At 38.8% G+C, this 16,352-nt stretch overlaps 1 protein-coding gene across 6 annotated transcripts in view; it reads right to left on the bottom strand.

The window, feature by feature from the left end:
* ADAMTS16 (ADAM metallopeptidase with thrombospondin type 1 motif 16) overlaps positions 1–16,352 on the bottom strand; it is a 174,912-nt gene that overhangs the window by 91,880 nt on the left and 66,680 nt on the right. For all 6 annotated transcript variants that reach the window (XR_010126359.1, XM_063664644.1, XM_063664645.1 and 3 more), the window contains exon 11: positions 4,202–4,297. Coding sequence is in view for 5 of the 6 variants with exons in the window: in XM_063664644.1 (XP_063520714.1) it covers positions 4,202–4,297 (96 nt within the window). In the remaining variant the exon portion in view is untranslated. The remainder of the gene's footprint in view (positions 1–4,201; positions 4,298–16,352) is intronic.

Here is a 16,352-nt window from a genome sequence, read left to right as displayed (position 1 = left end):
AGTTCAGAGGGAGGGTTCAATGTAAGGTCTAGGCCAAGTGCCTAGCACTGGACCTGATAGAATCGCACAGTGACAGCTGGTTTGATTTCACAAGAGGGGTCCCCAGTGACCGAAGAGCTAGACTCCATCAGGCATGCATCTCAGCTGTGGTCCCCGTCCCTTGCCCTGGATTTCTCCTGGGGTGACCACAGAGGAACCCAGGGTCCCTTTCCCAGAAGAGCTCTGGAATGTCCAATGGGGACTGCACTAGGCTCACCTGTAGGGCTGTTTTGAGGATGAAATGTACACAATGTACTAAGCTTAGAATTTGGCATTAAAAATGAAATAAATATCAGTCTATGTTACCACCTTATGCAACCACTGTGGAGCCTCAGCAGCATCCTCAGTAGTAGAGAGAGGAGATGGGGTCCCATCAAGAAGAACAACATTGGGATACTGACCACTGGACACACACACATCTACACTGATAAACCTCAGGGGCACATGCAAACCAATGACACACAGACACACGACTAATATCAAAAGAGACTGTTTACGTGAGACTTGGATGTCTTATATGGTTTGGCTGTGTCCCTACCCAAATTCCATCTTGAATTGTAGCTCCCACAACTCCCATGTGTCATGGGAGGGACCTGGTAGGAGGTAATTGAATCATGGGGGCGGGTCTTTCCCATGCTGTTCTTGTGATAGTGAATAAGTCTCATGAGATCTGATAGTTTTATACATGAGAGTTCCCCTACACAAACTCCCTCTTGCCTGCTGCCATGTAAGATATGACTTTGCTTCTCTTTTGCCTTCCACCATGATTGTGAGGCCTCCCCAGTCATGTAGAACTGTGAGTCCATAAACCTCTTTCCTTTATAAATTATCCAGCCTCAGGTATGTCTTTGTTAGCAGCCTGAGAAAATACAACTTATGAAAGGAAAATAAAATCTTGGAACTTCACACTCACTATACCAAAAGGAAAAGTTAAGCTTGAGAACTGAGTTGTGCAAAAACCACCTCCCATTTTGATTCTAAATAGAGAGATGCGAAGATGGAAGGCCACGTGTCTCCATGGGTGGCCTCCCTCACAAATTACTCACAAGGAAATTCTTTGTGGGCCCCCAAATCTTTACCCTAAAACAGAGCTCTGTTGAATTTCACCATGACCACGTGAATTGATGAATTAATTTCACCATGACCACGTGAATTAATTATCTTCACAGATACAGGCCAAAGACAAGACTAAAAGTCATCTCTCCACCCACCCCAGACAAATGCATATTTGCCTGCTTCCTCTACTCTATGTTTTCTTTATTCTCACAAATCCTCAATCTTCCACTCACATGTAAAATGTGGATTCAGTGAGTGTTGACTGAAGCTTCCAAAGAATGTAACCGCTGGCCTCATTTGTCTACTCTCCCCTCTTTTCTTTCTTTCCTGCTTCCCTTGCTCCTCTTTCTTTCTTTTTTTTTTTTTTTTTTTTTTTTGAGACCAAGTCTCCTTCTGTCACCCAGGCTGGATTGCAGTGGCATGATCTCAGCTCACTGCAACCTCCATCTCCGGGTTCAAGTGATTCTCCTGCCGCAGCCTCCCGAGTAGCTGGGACTACAGGCATGTGCCACAATGCCCAGCTAAGTTTTATATCTTTAGTAGAGACAGGGTTTCACCGTGTTGGCCAGGATGGTCTCAATCTCTTGACCTCGTGATCTGCCCGCCTCAGCTTTCCAAAGTGCTGAGATTACAGGTGTGAGCCACTGCGCCCGGCCTCTTTCCTCTTTACATACTAAAGTCATTAAGGTCCTCTTTGGAAAGAGCAGGGATCACAGGTCCTCCTGTGATTTTTGTCCCGTCCCCTCCCAGAGCACATCCTCAACTTTGGAAAAGTAAACCTCTACATTCATTGAGATTTGCCTCAGTTATTTGCTTTGGCTTACAGAGTCCCACATTGGCCACAGAACAGCCAAGTGACCCTGGACAGAACTTTATTGCTTTGGACCATGGTTCAGCTGTGTAATTTTTAGGAACTTACTCTATCTCAACATAGCCTTTTTTTTCTTTTCTTGGTACAAAGGAAAAAGCTATATTTGAAATACAAGGGAAAACAATGTCAAATACCAATGGAAATCAATTTAGTGGTGCTTTTGAGATAAATAAAATGTAACCAGAACATACAGGTTATTGTGAAAAAGCATTACAACTACATTACTCAGGAAAAAGTAGTACCTGACCACAAAGAAAGCAGGATGCCTGGAGGACCACCTCATGTTTCATGCAGGCAATAGCTCAAAGGCAACATCAGAAAGGCTGTTGGTCTTTTAAGAAATAGGCATAATTTTGCAAATGATCACCTGAATAATCCATTTTAATCAATGACAGCAGAAAAGTCATGATTATCTGCAGCTTAACACTCAAGTAAATTACCTGATGTCCTTTGACAATTAGAATTTCCACGCCATGTCTCATTATACTCATTTTATTTCAAGAAACTGAAAGCAGTTGGCCGGATGCGGTGGCTCATGCCTGTAATCCCAGCACTTTGGGAGGCCAAGGCAGGTGGATCACGAGGTCAAGGGGTTCAAGATCAGCCTGACCAACATGGTGAAACCCCATCTCTGCTAAAAATACAAAAATTAGCTGGGCGTGGTGGCAGGCGCCTGTAATCCCAGCTACTTAGGAGGCTGAGGCAGGAGAACTGCTTGAACCCGGGAGGCAGAGGTTGCAGTGAGCCGAGATCACACCACTGCACTCCAGCCTGGGTGACAGAGCAAGACTCTGTCTCCAAAAAAAAAAAAAGAAAAGAAACTGAAAGCATTACTATTACATTACATTACATATTATGGATTAAATCAACTGGATCACTGGATCACTAGCAGAATTCAAAGAATTAGAAGAATTCAATGATCAATCTCATGCCCTTCGAGGAACTGAAAAAAAAAAGCATATTAGCAATGTTTCCAGAATGAATGGTGGCTGGGGGCTATTCTCAATAAGTTTATCTTATTTCTGTTCATTTCTTCAGTTGGCACTGCAATAATTTAACCTGAAAACATGTGTTAGCATTGTTGTTAACATTTTAAAACCTTTCTGTCTATAGTCACATTCGAATATGTGTAAGATGTGATATATTTTCTTTGGTATTTAAACATAATAGAACAATGATATTTAGGCATGTTCAAATACCATACTAGATCAATGCCTAAATATCATTTCATATTCACTAATGCCACTAAAAAACTCAGATACATAAAAAGCAAAAATAGTTATAGTGATAATTTGGGTCCAGGATCTTTCTATCTTTATTAATAGTCTTTTATATTTAAAAATGCAATTATAAGTTAAATCAAAAGAATTAAAATATTATTATGGAGTATTATAATCTTTTTAAGTTTTAATAATGAAATTGTCATTCTTTACCATTTAGTAATAAACTTGTTATCTTGTATATTTCTTTTTTTTCCGACTTTTATTTGAGGTTCAGGGGTACATGTGCAGATTTGTTACATGGGCAGATTACGTGTCACTAAAGTTTGGCGCTCGAATAACCTCATCACCCATGCAGCAAGCACAATATGGGATAGTTTTTCAACCCTTGCCCCCTCCCACCATCCCCCATCAAGTAGTCCCTGGGGTCTATGGTTCCCATCTTTGTGTCCATGTATACTCAGTGTTTAGCTCCTGCTTATAAGTAATAACATGCAGTATTTGGTTTTCTGTTCTGCATTAGTTTGCCTAGGATAATGAATGGCCTCCAACTGCATCCACACTGCTGCAACATCTTGTATACTTCTTCTTTTCTCTACCATAGCTCTCTCTCTTCTCACCGAGGCAACCATAGGTGAAAATGATGTGCTCCAGGGTCTTCAAACCGATGTTCTGTGGCTTTCACAGCACTGTTTAATGTTGGTCCTTTCCATGATAAATGGTGGTCAATGGCTTAATGTTTCCCCTCAATAGATTGAATCTGTCATCACCTATTGTCTGATTTCTATGTCTATGAATTCCAGGTAGCTCATCAATTTTATTTTCACAAAAGTAAGAAAAGGATTCCTCTTCACATTATCAATATAAAATAAACACAGTGTTTGACAGGATCATGGGTATGCATATGTATGTGAGAAGTACGTGTTTTAAAAATACCTATGCAAGAGGAGCAAAGATGCATGGGTTGAAAGACTGGCATGTGAATACAGTGCTGTACCTACAGTTAGCTTCTTACCATGTCAGGCCCACAAATAGTGCCTTCCGCTGCTGGCATAAATTTAGTCTCACATTTCCTTCCAACACGATGGCACCACAGGGCTTTACAGATGTCCTAAAGAAATTTTGTAAAAGGTCATTAGGATTACATCATATTGTCAACTCATGCATAATAAAAATATCACTGAGAGATTCAAGGTGAAAACAACAGATATAATTTACAAGCAAATGCCTACTTAGCAATATGATAGCATATAATAGAGCAAAAGGAGACTCATGTTCTAGACTTGGTTCAAATTAATTCCATCTCTTATACTTTATTTGTTTTATTTATATATTATCTATTTAACAAAATTATATTTTCTAAATTAAAATGTAAAACACGCTTAATTCAGACATTGCAGAAAACTATAAAAAGTTAAAATAAAAAAACTAAACTTAATATTTCATAGTGTATCCTTCTCAACCCCACCTTCCTGAATCTGTCCAAGTCTGAATTCTTATTTTTAAATTAAGGATGTTTAGGATGCTTGTTCACTTGTCCGTCCATCCATCCATCCATCCATCCATTTAACCATGCATCCACCATCCCCAAATCTGTGATTAAAGTTTAAAATATGTGAGGCATCTTGCCAGGCAAGAGGTTCCATTGTGAATATGACCCTCTTTGCCTCTTGGTCTTCATAGGGTAGAGAAGGAATTTGCTGTAAATCACCAATTGGCGCATACAGAAAGAGATGCCCCAATGAAAAAGAACTGTAAACTATAAAAGACTTTCCAAGTGCAAGGAATTGTTTTTACTGAGTCCAAAGGAATGTCTCGATGAAGGGCAAACAGTAGGACTTGTGAAATGATGGAACCTTCTGGAATGCTGGTGGTAGACTCAACTGGACATGTTGAAAACATTTCTTAAATTCTCTGCACAAGTGTTCAGAACATTTAAACAAGTGCTGCATTATTCCCCCAAGAAATTAAATGGATGCATCTACTGGGTGATTCATGTTATGAAGAAAATGCAAGGCCGTGAAGCACATCCACGTAGTGCAGCTGGGAAGATGGCATTTTGCTGCATGGTGATCTCACTCCATATTTCAACCATGTTAAAAGAAGGTTTTCTGCATGGTGTGAGTCATCTCACGAAGGGTTTTAACACTAGTTCTTAAATCTCCTGCATGTATTTCATTATATACTTAGAAGTTAAGGTACTAAAGACACAGCTTTATATTTTCCCTGGCTATATCTCCTTCACTAATAAACCAGATTTTGGAGCTTGAAATGTTAACAAGTAAACGTTCAGTGTTTTAATTCAGATATCAATTGCTTTCATATTGCGCTGTTGTTTAAAATCTTGTATGGTTACAATCATTGTGCAATGAAATGTCATGATCTTTCGAGTCCCCCGGGATCCTTGCCATTGTGATAAGTATGTTGTGTTAATGGCCAGGGCTTTGCCTGGCTGAGGTCTTTGTCAGCAGGGAACAAACAGTGATGTTCCTATGGCTGCTCCCATGAAGACTGCTGCGAGCACCTGGGTTTATTCTCTTTCAGACAGGCTTTAATTACGTTCATTACTATATGGTGTCAGGGGCCTCTGTTCTTGGCCAGAACGGTGTTTAGAGACAAAAAATGTAGGCAGAACCCAAGGAACCCATGAATTCAAGGGTCCTGAATGTAATTCTCCAAACAGACAACTGGACAGCTCTATTTGCTTGCAGGAATGACAACTTGATAGAATGCCAGAATAAAAATAAACTCCCTTAAAACCACAGTCTGCACACCGGCTCGGTGTCTGGGTGGCAATATGATAGGTCAGAACGGGAGACTAGGGAGAGAGATTGAGCAGCCCCTGGGTGGCTCACAGAGGCCTCCTGGACCAATGGGGTTTAGAGACCTCCTGCTTCAGGAGGCTGAGCATGCATACTTAAGGAATGAATGAATGAGTGTGAAAGCAGATTCCTTCATACCGAATGAATGAATGAATGATGGTGAAAGCAGAAGCTGTTTGTGTGGTTGGGTGTTCTGGGAGATGGCCACAATGGTCCAGTAGAGTTTGGGATTCCCAGGTAGATAAGCAGATCCAGTGTGAATTTTGCAAGCAGATCTGGGCAGGCAGGACCCCTGAGTCCACACTGTGCACATGAGGATAACAACATCCAATCATCGACTTGTCCTGGGGGCTAAATGCAGTGGTTATAGGTAATGTGTTCAGCTCACGGCCTGGCACCTAAGGTAAAGGCACTAAGGCACTGCACCTTTCCTTTCTCACTTCAAGGGCTTGAGGAAACAATGGCACAGATCTCCGTCTGCGTTCAGGGCTCTGCCGTGTGGCTGCTGTGATCTTAGGGATCTAGGGTCCTAATTCACAGGGCTGTTTCTAAGACTACTCAAGATAATACGAGGTAAATGGTGTTTTAAAATGTTAAATTATTTTACTATGTTCCTTATCATTATCTGGTACAGTGCTTGCTACTCGTCTTTCAATAAATGCTTTCTGGGCACATTGAACATGTACTCATTTGCTCCTGTGAACACCAGTGACAGAAGACCAGGAAAGCTTTACGTACAATAACATTAGCAAGAATCAGGAAATTGTGATCATAAAATGCCAGAGATGACTTAAGATGACCATGATTCAGACTACCATTCAGAGTAACTTCAGAATATTCTTATGTTTTAGTTTTGGGGGGCATTTTGCAGAATAAATACTGATGAAGATATTGTTAAAGGTATGGGCTTTCAACTTTTTAAAGTATAAAGCCTTCAAATATAGGATGCTGGTGACAGCTCACCACCAAGTCACGTGGCTCTCTAATTCAGTCTGTGAATCGGCTCATGCCATCTGTGTTTTTCAGCCTCATTTTGGGACCTGCTCAATCCCCAACTCCAGTCCTCAAGGCTGGAATAAATCACAAAGTTAGAAGAAACTTGACGACCATATAACCCATGGTATTGTCTTTCAACATTTAAAACATAATTTGGGACCTTGCTATCCTATAGATGTACTTGTCTGCCATTTAATAAACATGACACTCTGACACTCTGTCGCAGACAAATAAAAACTATAGTGTCTTAAAGAGTTGTGATGACAAAATAAAAATATTGTACATTCTCATTCACACGTGGAAGTGAAAAAATGGATTTCGTAGTGGTGGAATGATGGTTATCAGAGGCTGAGAAGTGTAGTGGAGGGGGATGGGAGGAATAAAGAGGAGTTGGTTAATGGGTTCAAAAATACAGTTAGATAAAAGGAATAACACCTAATGTTTAGTAGGGCCATAGGGTGACGACAGTTAACAATAATTTATTGTATATTTCAAAATAACTAGAAGAGTGTGATGTTCTTTACACAAAGAAATGATGAACATTTAAGGTGAAAGATATCCCAGTTTATCTGCTTTGAACATTACACATTGTATGCCTGTATTGATATGGGAGGGGGCAGGGAGGTGCTGAGTAGAGAAGGGAGGGGTCCCTGGAGAGGGCTCCACCCTCAGGCCTGTACCACAGACCTAAGTGAGAACAGACACTCCTGTTTTCATGCCCAAATGTTGCATTTTCCAAGACTACTCTGGCCCGCCATGCCCTCGATCCTGTGCCCATAGAAACCCGAGACCTTAATGGGCACACACAGTGGCTGAACGTGGTCAAGAGAAGCAGAGGAACAGACCAGCAGACACCAGCAGACTGGCAGACCAGTGACGGTGGAAAGATGAATGACGTGGCAGAGGAAGAGAGGAAGAGAGGAGGGATGCTAAGGGGAATTCAGCTGGGGGCAGCCAGAGAAGGGTCTGGCCACTGGGCAGCCTGACTCCAGGGGAAGACCACCTTCCCACTCCATCCTGCTCTTCCAATTCCCCATCCATCTTGCTGAGAGCCACCTCCACTACTCAATAAAACCTCGCACTCATCTTTGAGGCCACAGGGGTGACCTAGTTTTTCCAGTACACTGGGAAAGAGCTTAGGATACAGAAAGCTGTCACACTGGCCCTCTGCCCTTGGAATAAGGCAGAGGGTCTATTGAGCTGGTTAATGCAAGCCATCCACAGATGGAGAAGCTGAAGGAGCGCACCGTAACACACGCCCACTTGGGCTTTGGGAGTTGCAGACACCCACTCCTAGAGGCTGCCGTGGGGCCGGAGCCCAAGAGCGCTCGCCACGGTCTCTGTACCTGCCTGTCTGCGTGCTCCCCCTAGGGGTTTGAGCAGAGGGGTGACAGAAGGAGCGAACCACACCCCTGTCGCATGTCCTGCAAGGGGGAAAACGGAACTCTTCTGTTTCAGTATCGATGTATTACAAGCACCCCATAAATATGTGCAACTATTATGTATCCATAAACATTAAATAGAAAAAGTTAAAAAAGGAAAAGTAAACTACAAATGAACAGCCAAAAACTAATTGTTCTGTCCAACTTTATCACTTTGACTTAACTGCTGACTTCATGGTACACAACATACCATGATTTTATTAAAGCATTATTGTCGTAGGTCATTATATCCTTAATGAAACTTCAGAGTCTTCTTGGAACAAAGATCCTATTAAATCACGGTTCTAGAGTCCAGGCAGTTGGAATGTAAGACTTGCTGGGTTTTGGGGTTACTCCCAATTTAACAACAGTACCTAGGATGCTGAGGTGATCAAATTTCAAAGTAATTCTGGCGGCTTATGTTTCAGATTGCAGGGTCAGGCCACCAAAGCAATGCCAATAAAGCATGATAGGTACACGATGAAGACAAAATGTTTTTAATAGCAAATACCTAACTTGGGCAGAAAAGAGTCAAAACCTACACAGAGTATTTACTCTTGCTTCATCTTTGTAGCTAAGGTATACTATCTTTAATGAAGCCTCTCTTTTTATTCTAGTCCATAATTTAAGAGTTATGTTCACAAAAGCCAATTTCAGTAATACCAGCTTGGTTAAGGTTTAACGTCACAACATAACACCCTGGGTAAAACCAACATTCTCAGATGGCTGGGCTGAAACTGTATTGTGGTGCTTCAATATTGTGAATGGCACACCACCAGATTCACTTCCTCAAATTGTCTGTACTACACTCTTCAACTTGAGTTGGATTACAGACTCAAACCTAATACCTGAAACTAAAAAAATTCTAGAAGATAACATTGGACAAACCCTTCTAGACATTGGCTTAGAAAAGAATTTCATGACCAAGAACCCAAAAGCAAATGCAATAAAAACAAAGACAAATAGCTGGGACCTAATTAAACTAAAGAGCTTTCGCGTGGCAAAAGGAACAGTCAGCAGAGTAAACAGACAATCCACAGAGTGAGAGAAAATCTTAACAATCTATACATCTGACAAAAGACTAATATCCAGAATCTACAATGAACTCAAACAAATCAGTAAGAGAAAAACAAACAATCCCATTAAAAATGGGCTAAGGACATGAATAGACAATTCTCAAAAGAAGATATACAAATGGCCGACAAACATATGAAAAACTGCTCAACATCACTAATGATCAGGGAAATGCAAATCAAAATCACAATGCAATACCACCTTACTCCTGCAAGAATGGCTATAACCAAAAAATCAAAAAACAGCCGATATTGTGTGTGGATGCGGTAAACAGGGAACACTTCTACACTGCTGATGGGAATGTAAACCAGTACAGCCACTAAGGAAAAAAGTGTGGAGATTCCTTAAAGAACTAAAAGTAGAACTACCGTTTGATCCAGCAATCCCACTACTGGGTATCTACCCAGAGGAAAATAAGTCATTATTCAAAAAAGATGCTTGCACATACATGTTTACAGCAGCACAACTTACAATTGCAAAATTGTGAAACCAACCCAAATGCCCATCAATCAACAAGTGGACAAAGAAACTGTGATATACATATACATATACACCACGTATATATATATACCACATAAATATATATATATGATGGAATACTACTCAGCCATAAAAAGGAATCAATTAACAGCATCTGCAGTGAGCCAGATGAGACTGGACACTATTATTCCAAGTGAAGTAGCTCAGGAATGGAAAATCAAATATTGTTTGTTCTCACTGATATATGGGAGCAAAGTTATGAGAACACAAAGGCCTAAGAATGACACAATGAACTTTGGGGACTGAAGAGAGAGAGAGGGCCGAGGGGTGAAAGGCTACAAATATGGTGCAGTGTATACTGCTTGGGTGATGGGTACACCAAAATCTCACAAATCACCACTAAAGAACTTACTCATGTAACCAAATACCACCTGTGTCCCAATAACTTATGGAAAAAAAGAATGCAGTTACAATTGATGTTACAGTCAGATATACAGTGTATTGTCATTATTTGTTCTTCAAGCAGTGAGATGCTTTTATCACTAATCCTGATTATCACTACATCAGTGGACAGAAAAAGCCATTGTCATATATGTGTCATGTATTATACATAAATATGTAAACATACATATACATCAAATATACATTCACATATACAAAAAAAGGATGCATACACATTTACATTGCCTATTCACTTTTCAAACGAAATAATGTTAGGTATTTAAAAGAGATTCATCCCTTCCTAAAATATCATCCATCCATCATCTAGATTAGCATATTTCTGAGTGAGTCTACTGTGCCCAGGGCTGGTCTGGGCACTGGGCCATTTGCTTCTTATTGTTATTTCTTGTTTTATATCCTCCCATTAAGAAACTTCCTGATCTCCACATTTCATCTGAACAAAATAGGCCCTTTTAAATAAAAATTGAGCAGGTGTTCATTAAAAAAAATAAGTTTTATAGTTTAAATTGTTCTGAGATGTTTCAATTCACATAGAAAATTTAAAAAAATCTCTAATTGCCAAACCATATGTAATTTTGAGATTTGGTGTCTGAGAGATACTAGCCACACAAATACCTTTTAATTTTTAAAAGAAAATACAAAGCTGGGTGCGGTGGCTCACAGCTGTAATCCTAGCACTTTGGGAGGCCAAGGCAGGCGGATTGCTTGAGGTCAGGAATTCCAGACTAGCCTGGCCAACATGGTGAAACACTGTCTCAACAAAAAGTACAAAAAATTAGCCAGGCATGGTGGCATGCACCTGTAATCCTAGCTACTCAGCATGAGAATTGCTTGAGCCTGGGAGGCAGAGGTTGCAGTAAGCCGAGAGCTGGGATGGTGCTACTCCACTCCAACCTGGGTGATAGAGCAAGACTCCATCAAAAAATAAATAAATAAATAAATAAATGAAAAAAGAAAATACATAAAGTTTGTGTTAAAGAACAATTTTATATATCATAAGGAATGATCTGACATTATGTGATTTTAATAGATGTACTGTTTGTTTAATTTTAAAAGATACTTCACTTCTCCCACTGTCCACTATGAAGTAACTGGTATCAAATTCACTTTTCTGCAAAACAAAACAAAACTGCCACAAAACGATGAAATTATATACACCATATATATGGACCAATCGTTTCAGGTCTTGACAATAGTCAACACAGTACTGTGATGCTCGAGAGAAGGAAAACATGCAAGGAGAATGAATGCCGCATTTGCCCACCTCTCTGCCTGGGAGCACTTTGCAGACCCTGCTACTGGGAGGTGGATACCAGGGGGATGATAGCAGTCTCACTGACTGGAGGATACAGAAGTCAGAGTTGAGGCCTGTTCAGTAGCTAGTTGAGAGTCGGCTCATACAGAAAAAAGTTACATTGGGCTGGGGGCCCCAGGTGTCTGTCTTAGATTTTGCTGCAGGTCCTAATGGTAAGGGGTGAGCAGCTGCCACATAGAAGGAGATTCCAGGTGTCCTAGCAGAGGACCACAGCTGCACGCTGAAAGCTGATGAGGGCTTCAAGACAGAGGATGCATAAGGCTGGGAGAAACTAGAGTTTTGGCTCACACAGAGTAGAGAGACCTCAATGAGCATGCTGGGCATTCAGCGGAAAGCCCAGAAGTCCATGCCTCATGGGGAAGAACCACACGAGAGTACCGGCTACACCACAGGGCCCAGAGAAAACTGAAAGAGATGAGCCCTAATGAAGAATAAAACAAAGTCTTCGGGGATCAAAAGGACTCACCTTATATGTAATAACACAATATAATAGAAGTATCTATAACATAAAATAATATACTATTCAAGGAAAAGTAGAGATAAATGAATAAATGGGAAAATGCAGAAGATAAACAGAAACTATAAAAAATGGAATTCTGGAACTAAAACTTACAATAAGCCAAAGGTATATTTCACTGATTTATCCAAACACTTTTCATCTTCAAAACTGAGGATGAATTCATGACATTTTCAGACAAAGAAAATTGGAGATAATTCGTGGCTAGCAGATATGTGCTAGAATAAATGCTAAAGGAAGTTCTTTAGGCCTTAGGGAAATGATACCACTTTGAAACAGACCTATAGGAAAACATAGATACTAAACAGTAAATATAAAAAGATGGTCTAATTTATTGTCTTATTTAAAAGCATCTATTTTAAAACAAAAACTACAACATTGCATTTTGTGGCATTTAATTTGCAGAGAAATGAAATATATGTCAATGATAGCGCAAGGAAGAGGGATGCATGGATTTATTTGTTGTAAGGATCTTGCATTTTGCACAAAGTGGGCACAAAGTTAATTCTACATAGACTCTAAATTAAGGATGTATGCTGTAATCTCTAAAGCAATCACTATAAATTAACATAAGGAAGTATAGTTAAAAAGCAAGTCAAAGTAAAATACTGAATATAAAAAATAGTTTAATCTAAAAGAAGGCAGAAGAAAGGGAACAGAGAAACAAAATAGAAATGAGACTAATAGAAAACAAATAGCAAAACAGTAGATTTAAATCTACTATATAATTTTTACATTCAATATAAATAGATTAAACACGCTGGTGAAAGGTCAGAGATTGTTCCAGTGAACAGAAAAGCAATACTAGGCAAAAGGATGTTTACAGCAGACACATTTTATATAAACACACACATAAACTGAAAGTAAAATAATGGAAAAAGTGATCATGCAAAGAGCAATCCTAAGTGAGCTGATGTGGCTATATTAATATCAGATAAGTAGAAATCAAGCAAAGTAATATTACCCAACAATAAAGGAGGGTATTTTACAATGAGAAAAGAGTCAGAAGACATAGCCATCTTAAATGTATGTACACCTAATTATGAAGCTTCAGAATATATAAAACAGAAACTATCATGAGGTCAGGAGATTGAGACCATCCTGGCTAACACAGTGAAACCCCGTCTCTACTAAAAACACAAAAAAATTAGCCGGGCGTGGTGGCGGGCGCCTGTAGTCCCAGCTACTCCGGAGGCTGAGGCAGAAGAATGGCGTGAACCCGGGAGGCAGAGCTTGCAGTGAGCCAAGATCGTGCCACTGCACTCCAGCCTGGGCGACGGAGCGAGACTCCATCTCAAAAAAAAAAAAAAAAACCAGAAACTAATAGCACTAACATGAGAAATAGAAACATACGTAATCATTGCTGGAGATTTTAATGCTTATGTTTGTGAAATTGGTGGAACAAGTAGGAAATATGATGGATGATGCAGAAGATGTAAGAAATATTATTTAAAAAATAGTTATTTCTTGAATATTCTACCCAACCACTGCAGAATTTATATTCAAGTCTCCACAGAATGTTCACCAAGATAGATCATATGCTAAGCTATGAAATATGTGTCAATACACTTTAAAAGTACATGTAGAGTATATTCTCTGAACAAAATTATGAAATTAGAAATCAAAACTAATAAGTTATCTGGAGAATTATTTGGCAAATAATATTTAATATATTTCTAAGTAATATATTGGTTAATGAAGAAATTACTAGTTAAATTAGAAAATACTTTATGCTTAATAATATTAAAAACCCAGTATGTAAACATTTTCAGGATACAGCTAATGTGCTTAGAAAGACATTAATAGCTTTAAATATATTAAATGGTTATATTAGGAAAATAAGAAAGGTTTAAAGTCAATGATTCAAGCTGCTACTTCAAAGGGCGCGAAAAAGACAGGCATACTAAACCTTGGAATATAATAAAGACAAAACAGAACTTAGTGAAATAGAAAAGAATCCAACAAACAAATTTTAAAAATTAACATTAAGCCCAATATTGATGTTTTTGAAAAGATTAATATGATAAACTCCTAACTAGACTGATAAGAAAGAAAAGATTTAAAAATACATATTATCATTATGAGGAATGAAAGAGATATATCATTATAGATCTTACAGTAATTAAAGGAATTCATAGCCATTCACTGAAAAAATATCTCCTTTAGTGTCACTTTTAATGATTTCTATACTTTTTCCAATGAAATTGATCAGTCTAGCTAGGAGTGTCTTCTGAATAACCCTTTATCAGTTGGTGTAGTTGAATCAGTAATTACAAAAACCTTTCCATAGACAGAGCTCACTGGTGAATTCTAATCAACATTTAAGGAAGAAACACCACCAAACTTTTACAAACTCTTTGAGAAAACAGAAGAGGAGGGGATGTTGTCAACTGATTTTATTAGGTCAGCACAACTCTGATAATCAATTCTTGAAAAGAAATTATGAGAAAGAAATTTCCCAATAATATCAATCAAGAACACAAATGTAAAAATCATGAGCAAATATTAGTAAATCAACTCAGCAGATTATAAAAATGAACAATAGATTACGACCAAGTGAGGTTATCCCAGGAATGCAGATTGACTTGACATTCGAAGTCCAATGGAAAAAACTAAAGATCAATCAATATAATTCACCACATTAATAGAACAAAGGAGGAAACAATATAACTATATCAATAGATGTAGGAAAAGATTTGACAAAATTCAACACAATTGTGTGATAAAATCTCTGAACGAATTGGGATTAGAGATGAACTTCCTCAGTTTGATAAGGAGCATCTGTATAAACACCAACAGCTAATATCATACTTATTAATGGTGAAATATTATACAATTTAATTTTAATGTTAATATATGGAGCAAGGTAATTATAACATTCAAGAGCAGGCAACATTTAGCAATTATGATAGAAATGAGAATAATTGTTACTTACTGGAGTCAGGGAGGGGTTGAAGGAGGGGACACAGGGAAGGTTCTGGCTTATGTCAATAAAACATGTCTTGATTAAGATGCCGGTAACATGGGAGAATACATTTGTTAAAATTCAAATTGTACATGTAAAATGAATGTGTTTCTCTGCATGTAAATATGTCCTCAATAATAAAAAAGCACCTTGCATCTAACTTTTCATTGCCTATGTTTTCCAAATGACACCAGGGCACCAAGAATGACCCAGCACGTGGTCACAAAGCTAACTACCATGGAAACCAGAAGCACGATCTAGAAGATCCTATCTTTGAAAAAAACCTGTTAGTTTTATGTCCATTTTCCTTAACAAACAGAAGAGTAACACTCAAAAAAAATTTCTTAGGGAATTCACATCTTCTGCCCATAAGAAAAGGCAGTATTGAGAATGCTGCTGCTGATGGATTTACAGCTCTTGTTGGGACTGCCCAGCCAAGGAGATAAGGATCCAATTCTGGCACATAGCTGGAATTGATCTTTGGGGGAGCTCTGCTTGACTTTAGAAGAAAGAAGATTATCACATTAGATTTAAGTTGGGAGTATTCCCAGTGCATTTTGAAATGTTTGGAAGTTTCTGGAGGACTATATTTTTCTCTAATTTCTTCTTGATTTTATTATAAACTAGAATAAAAGAAACCTTAAAAATAGTTACTTTTATTTAATTTATGGGTAGCTTTTCCTGTGTTTGATAGAGCAGGTTCCTAAATCTCGATTTTCCCTTTTTAGCAAGAGCATATGTCTCTGCGTTACATGAGGAATTTCTGTTAGTAAATCACTCTGGTAAAGTTCCTGGGGTTGACGGAGTAGGTATTACCTTCTATGAGAGACAACTCTATAAATACCTTGTTTGAGGGAAATTTATTAATCAGTAGCCCCTAGGTAGGCTGCTGCTTTATAGTAAAGTATGCTTATATTGGGAGAGAGGAGGGGGACTTCGTTTTTTTAAAACCATTTAAAAAAATGCAGAGTATTAATTTGCCAACTTACACTGACTAAAAGTTATTGCTGAGCTCCCACATGATAAATCAGAAAGAAAGATCCAACCTAACAGGCCAAGTTGGTTCTCAAATGAAAACTGATACCCACAACAGTATCTCCTGTCTTCTTCTTTG

The sequence above is a fragment of the Pongo pygmaeus genome, chromosome 4, assembly GCF_028885625.2.
Source record: "Pongo pygmaeus isolate AG05252 chromosome 4, NHGRI_mPonPyg2-v2.0_pri, whole genome shotgun sequence".
Taxonomy (NCBI): Eukaryota; Metazoa; Chordata; class Mammalia; order Primates; family Hominidae; genus Pongo; species Pongo pygmaeus.
Note: the sequence above shows the minus strand (reverse complement) of the source record. Positions and strands in the feature narration are given on the sequence as shown.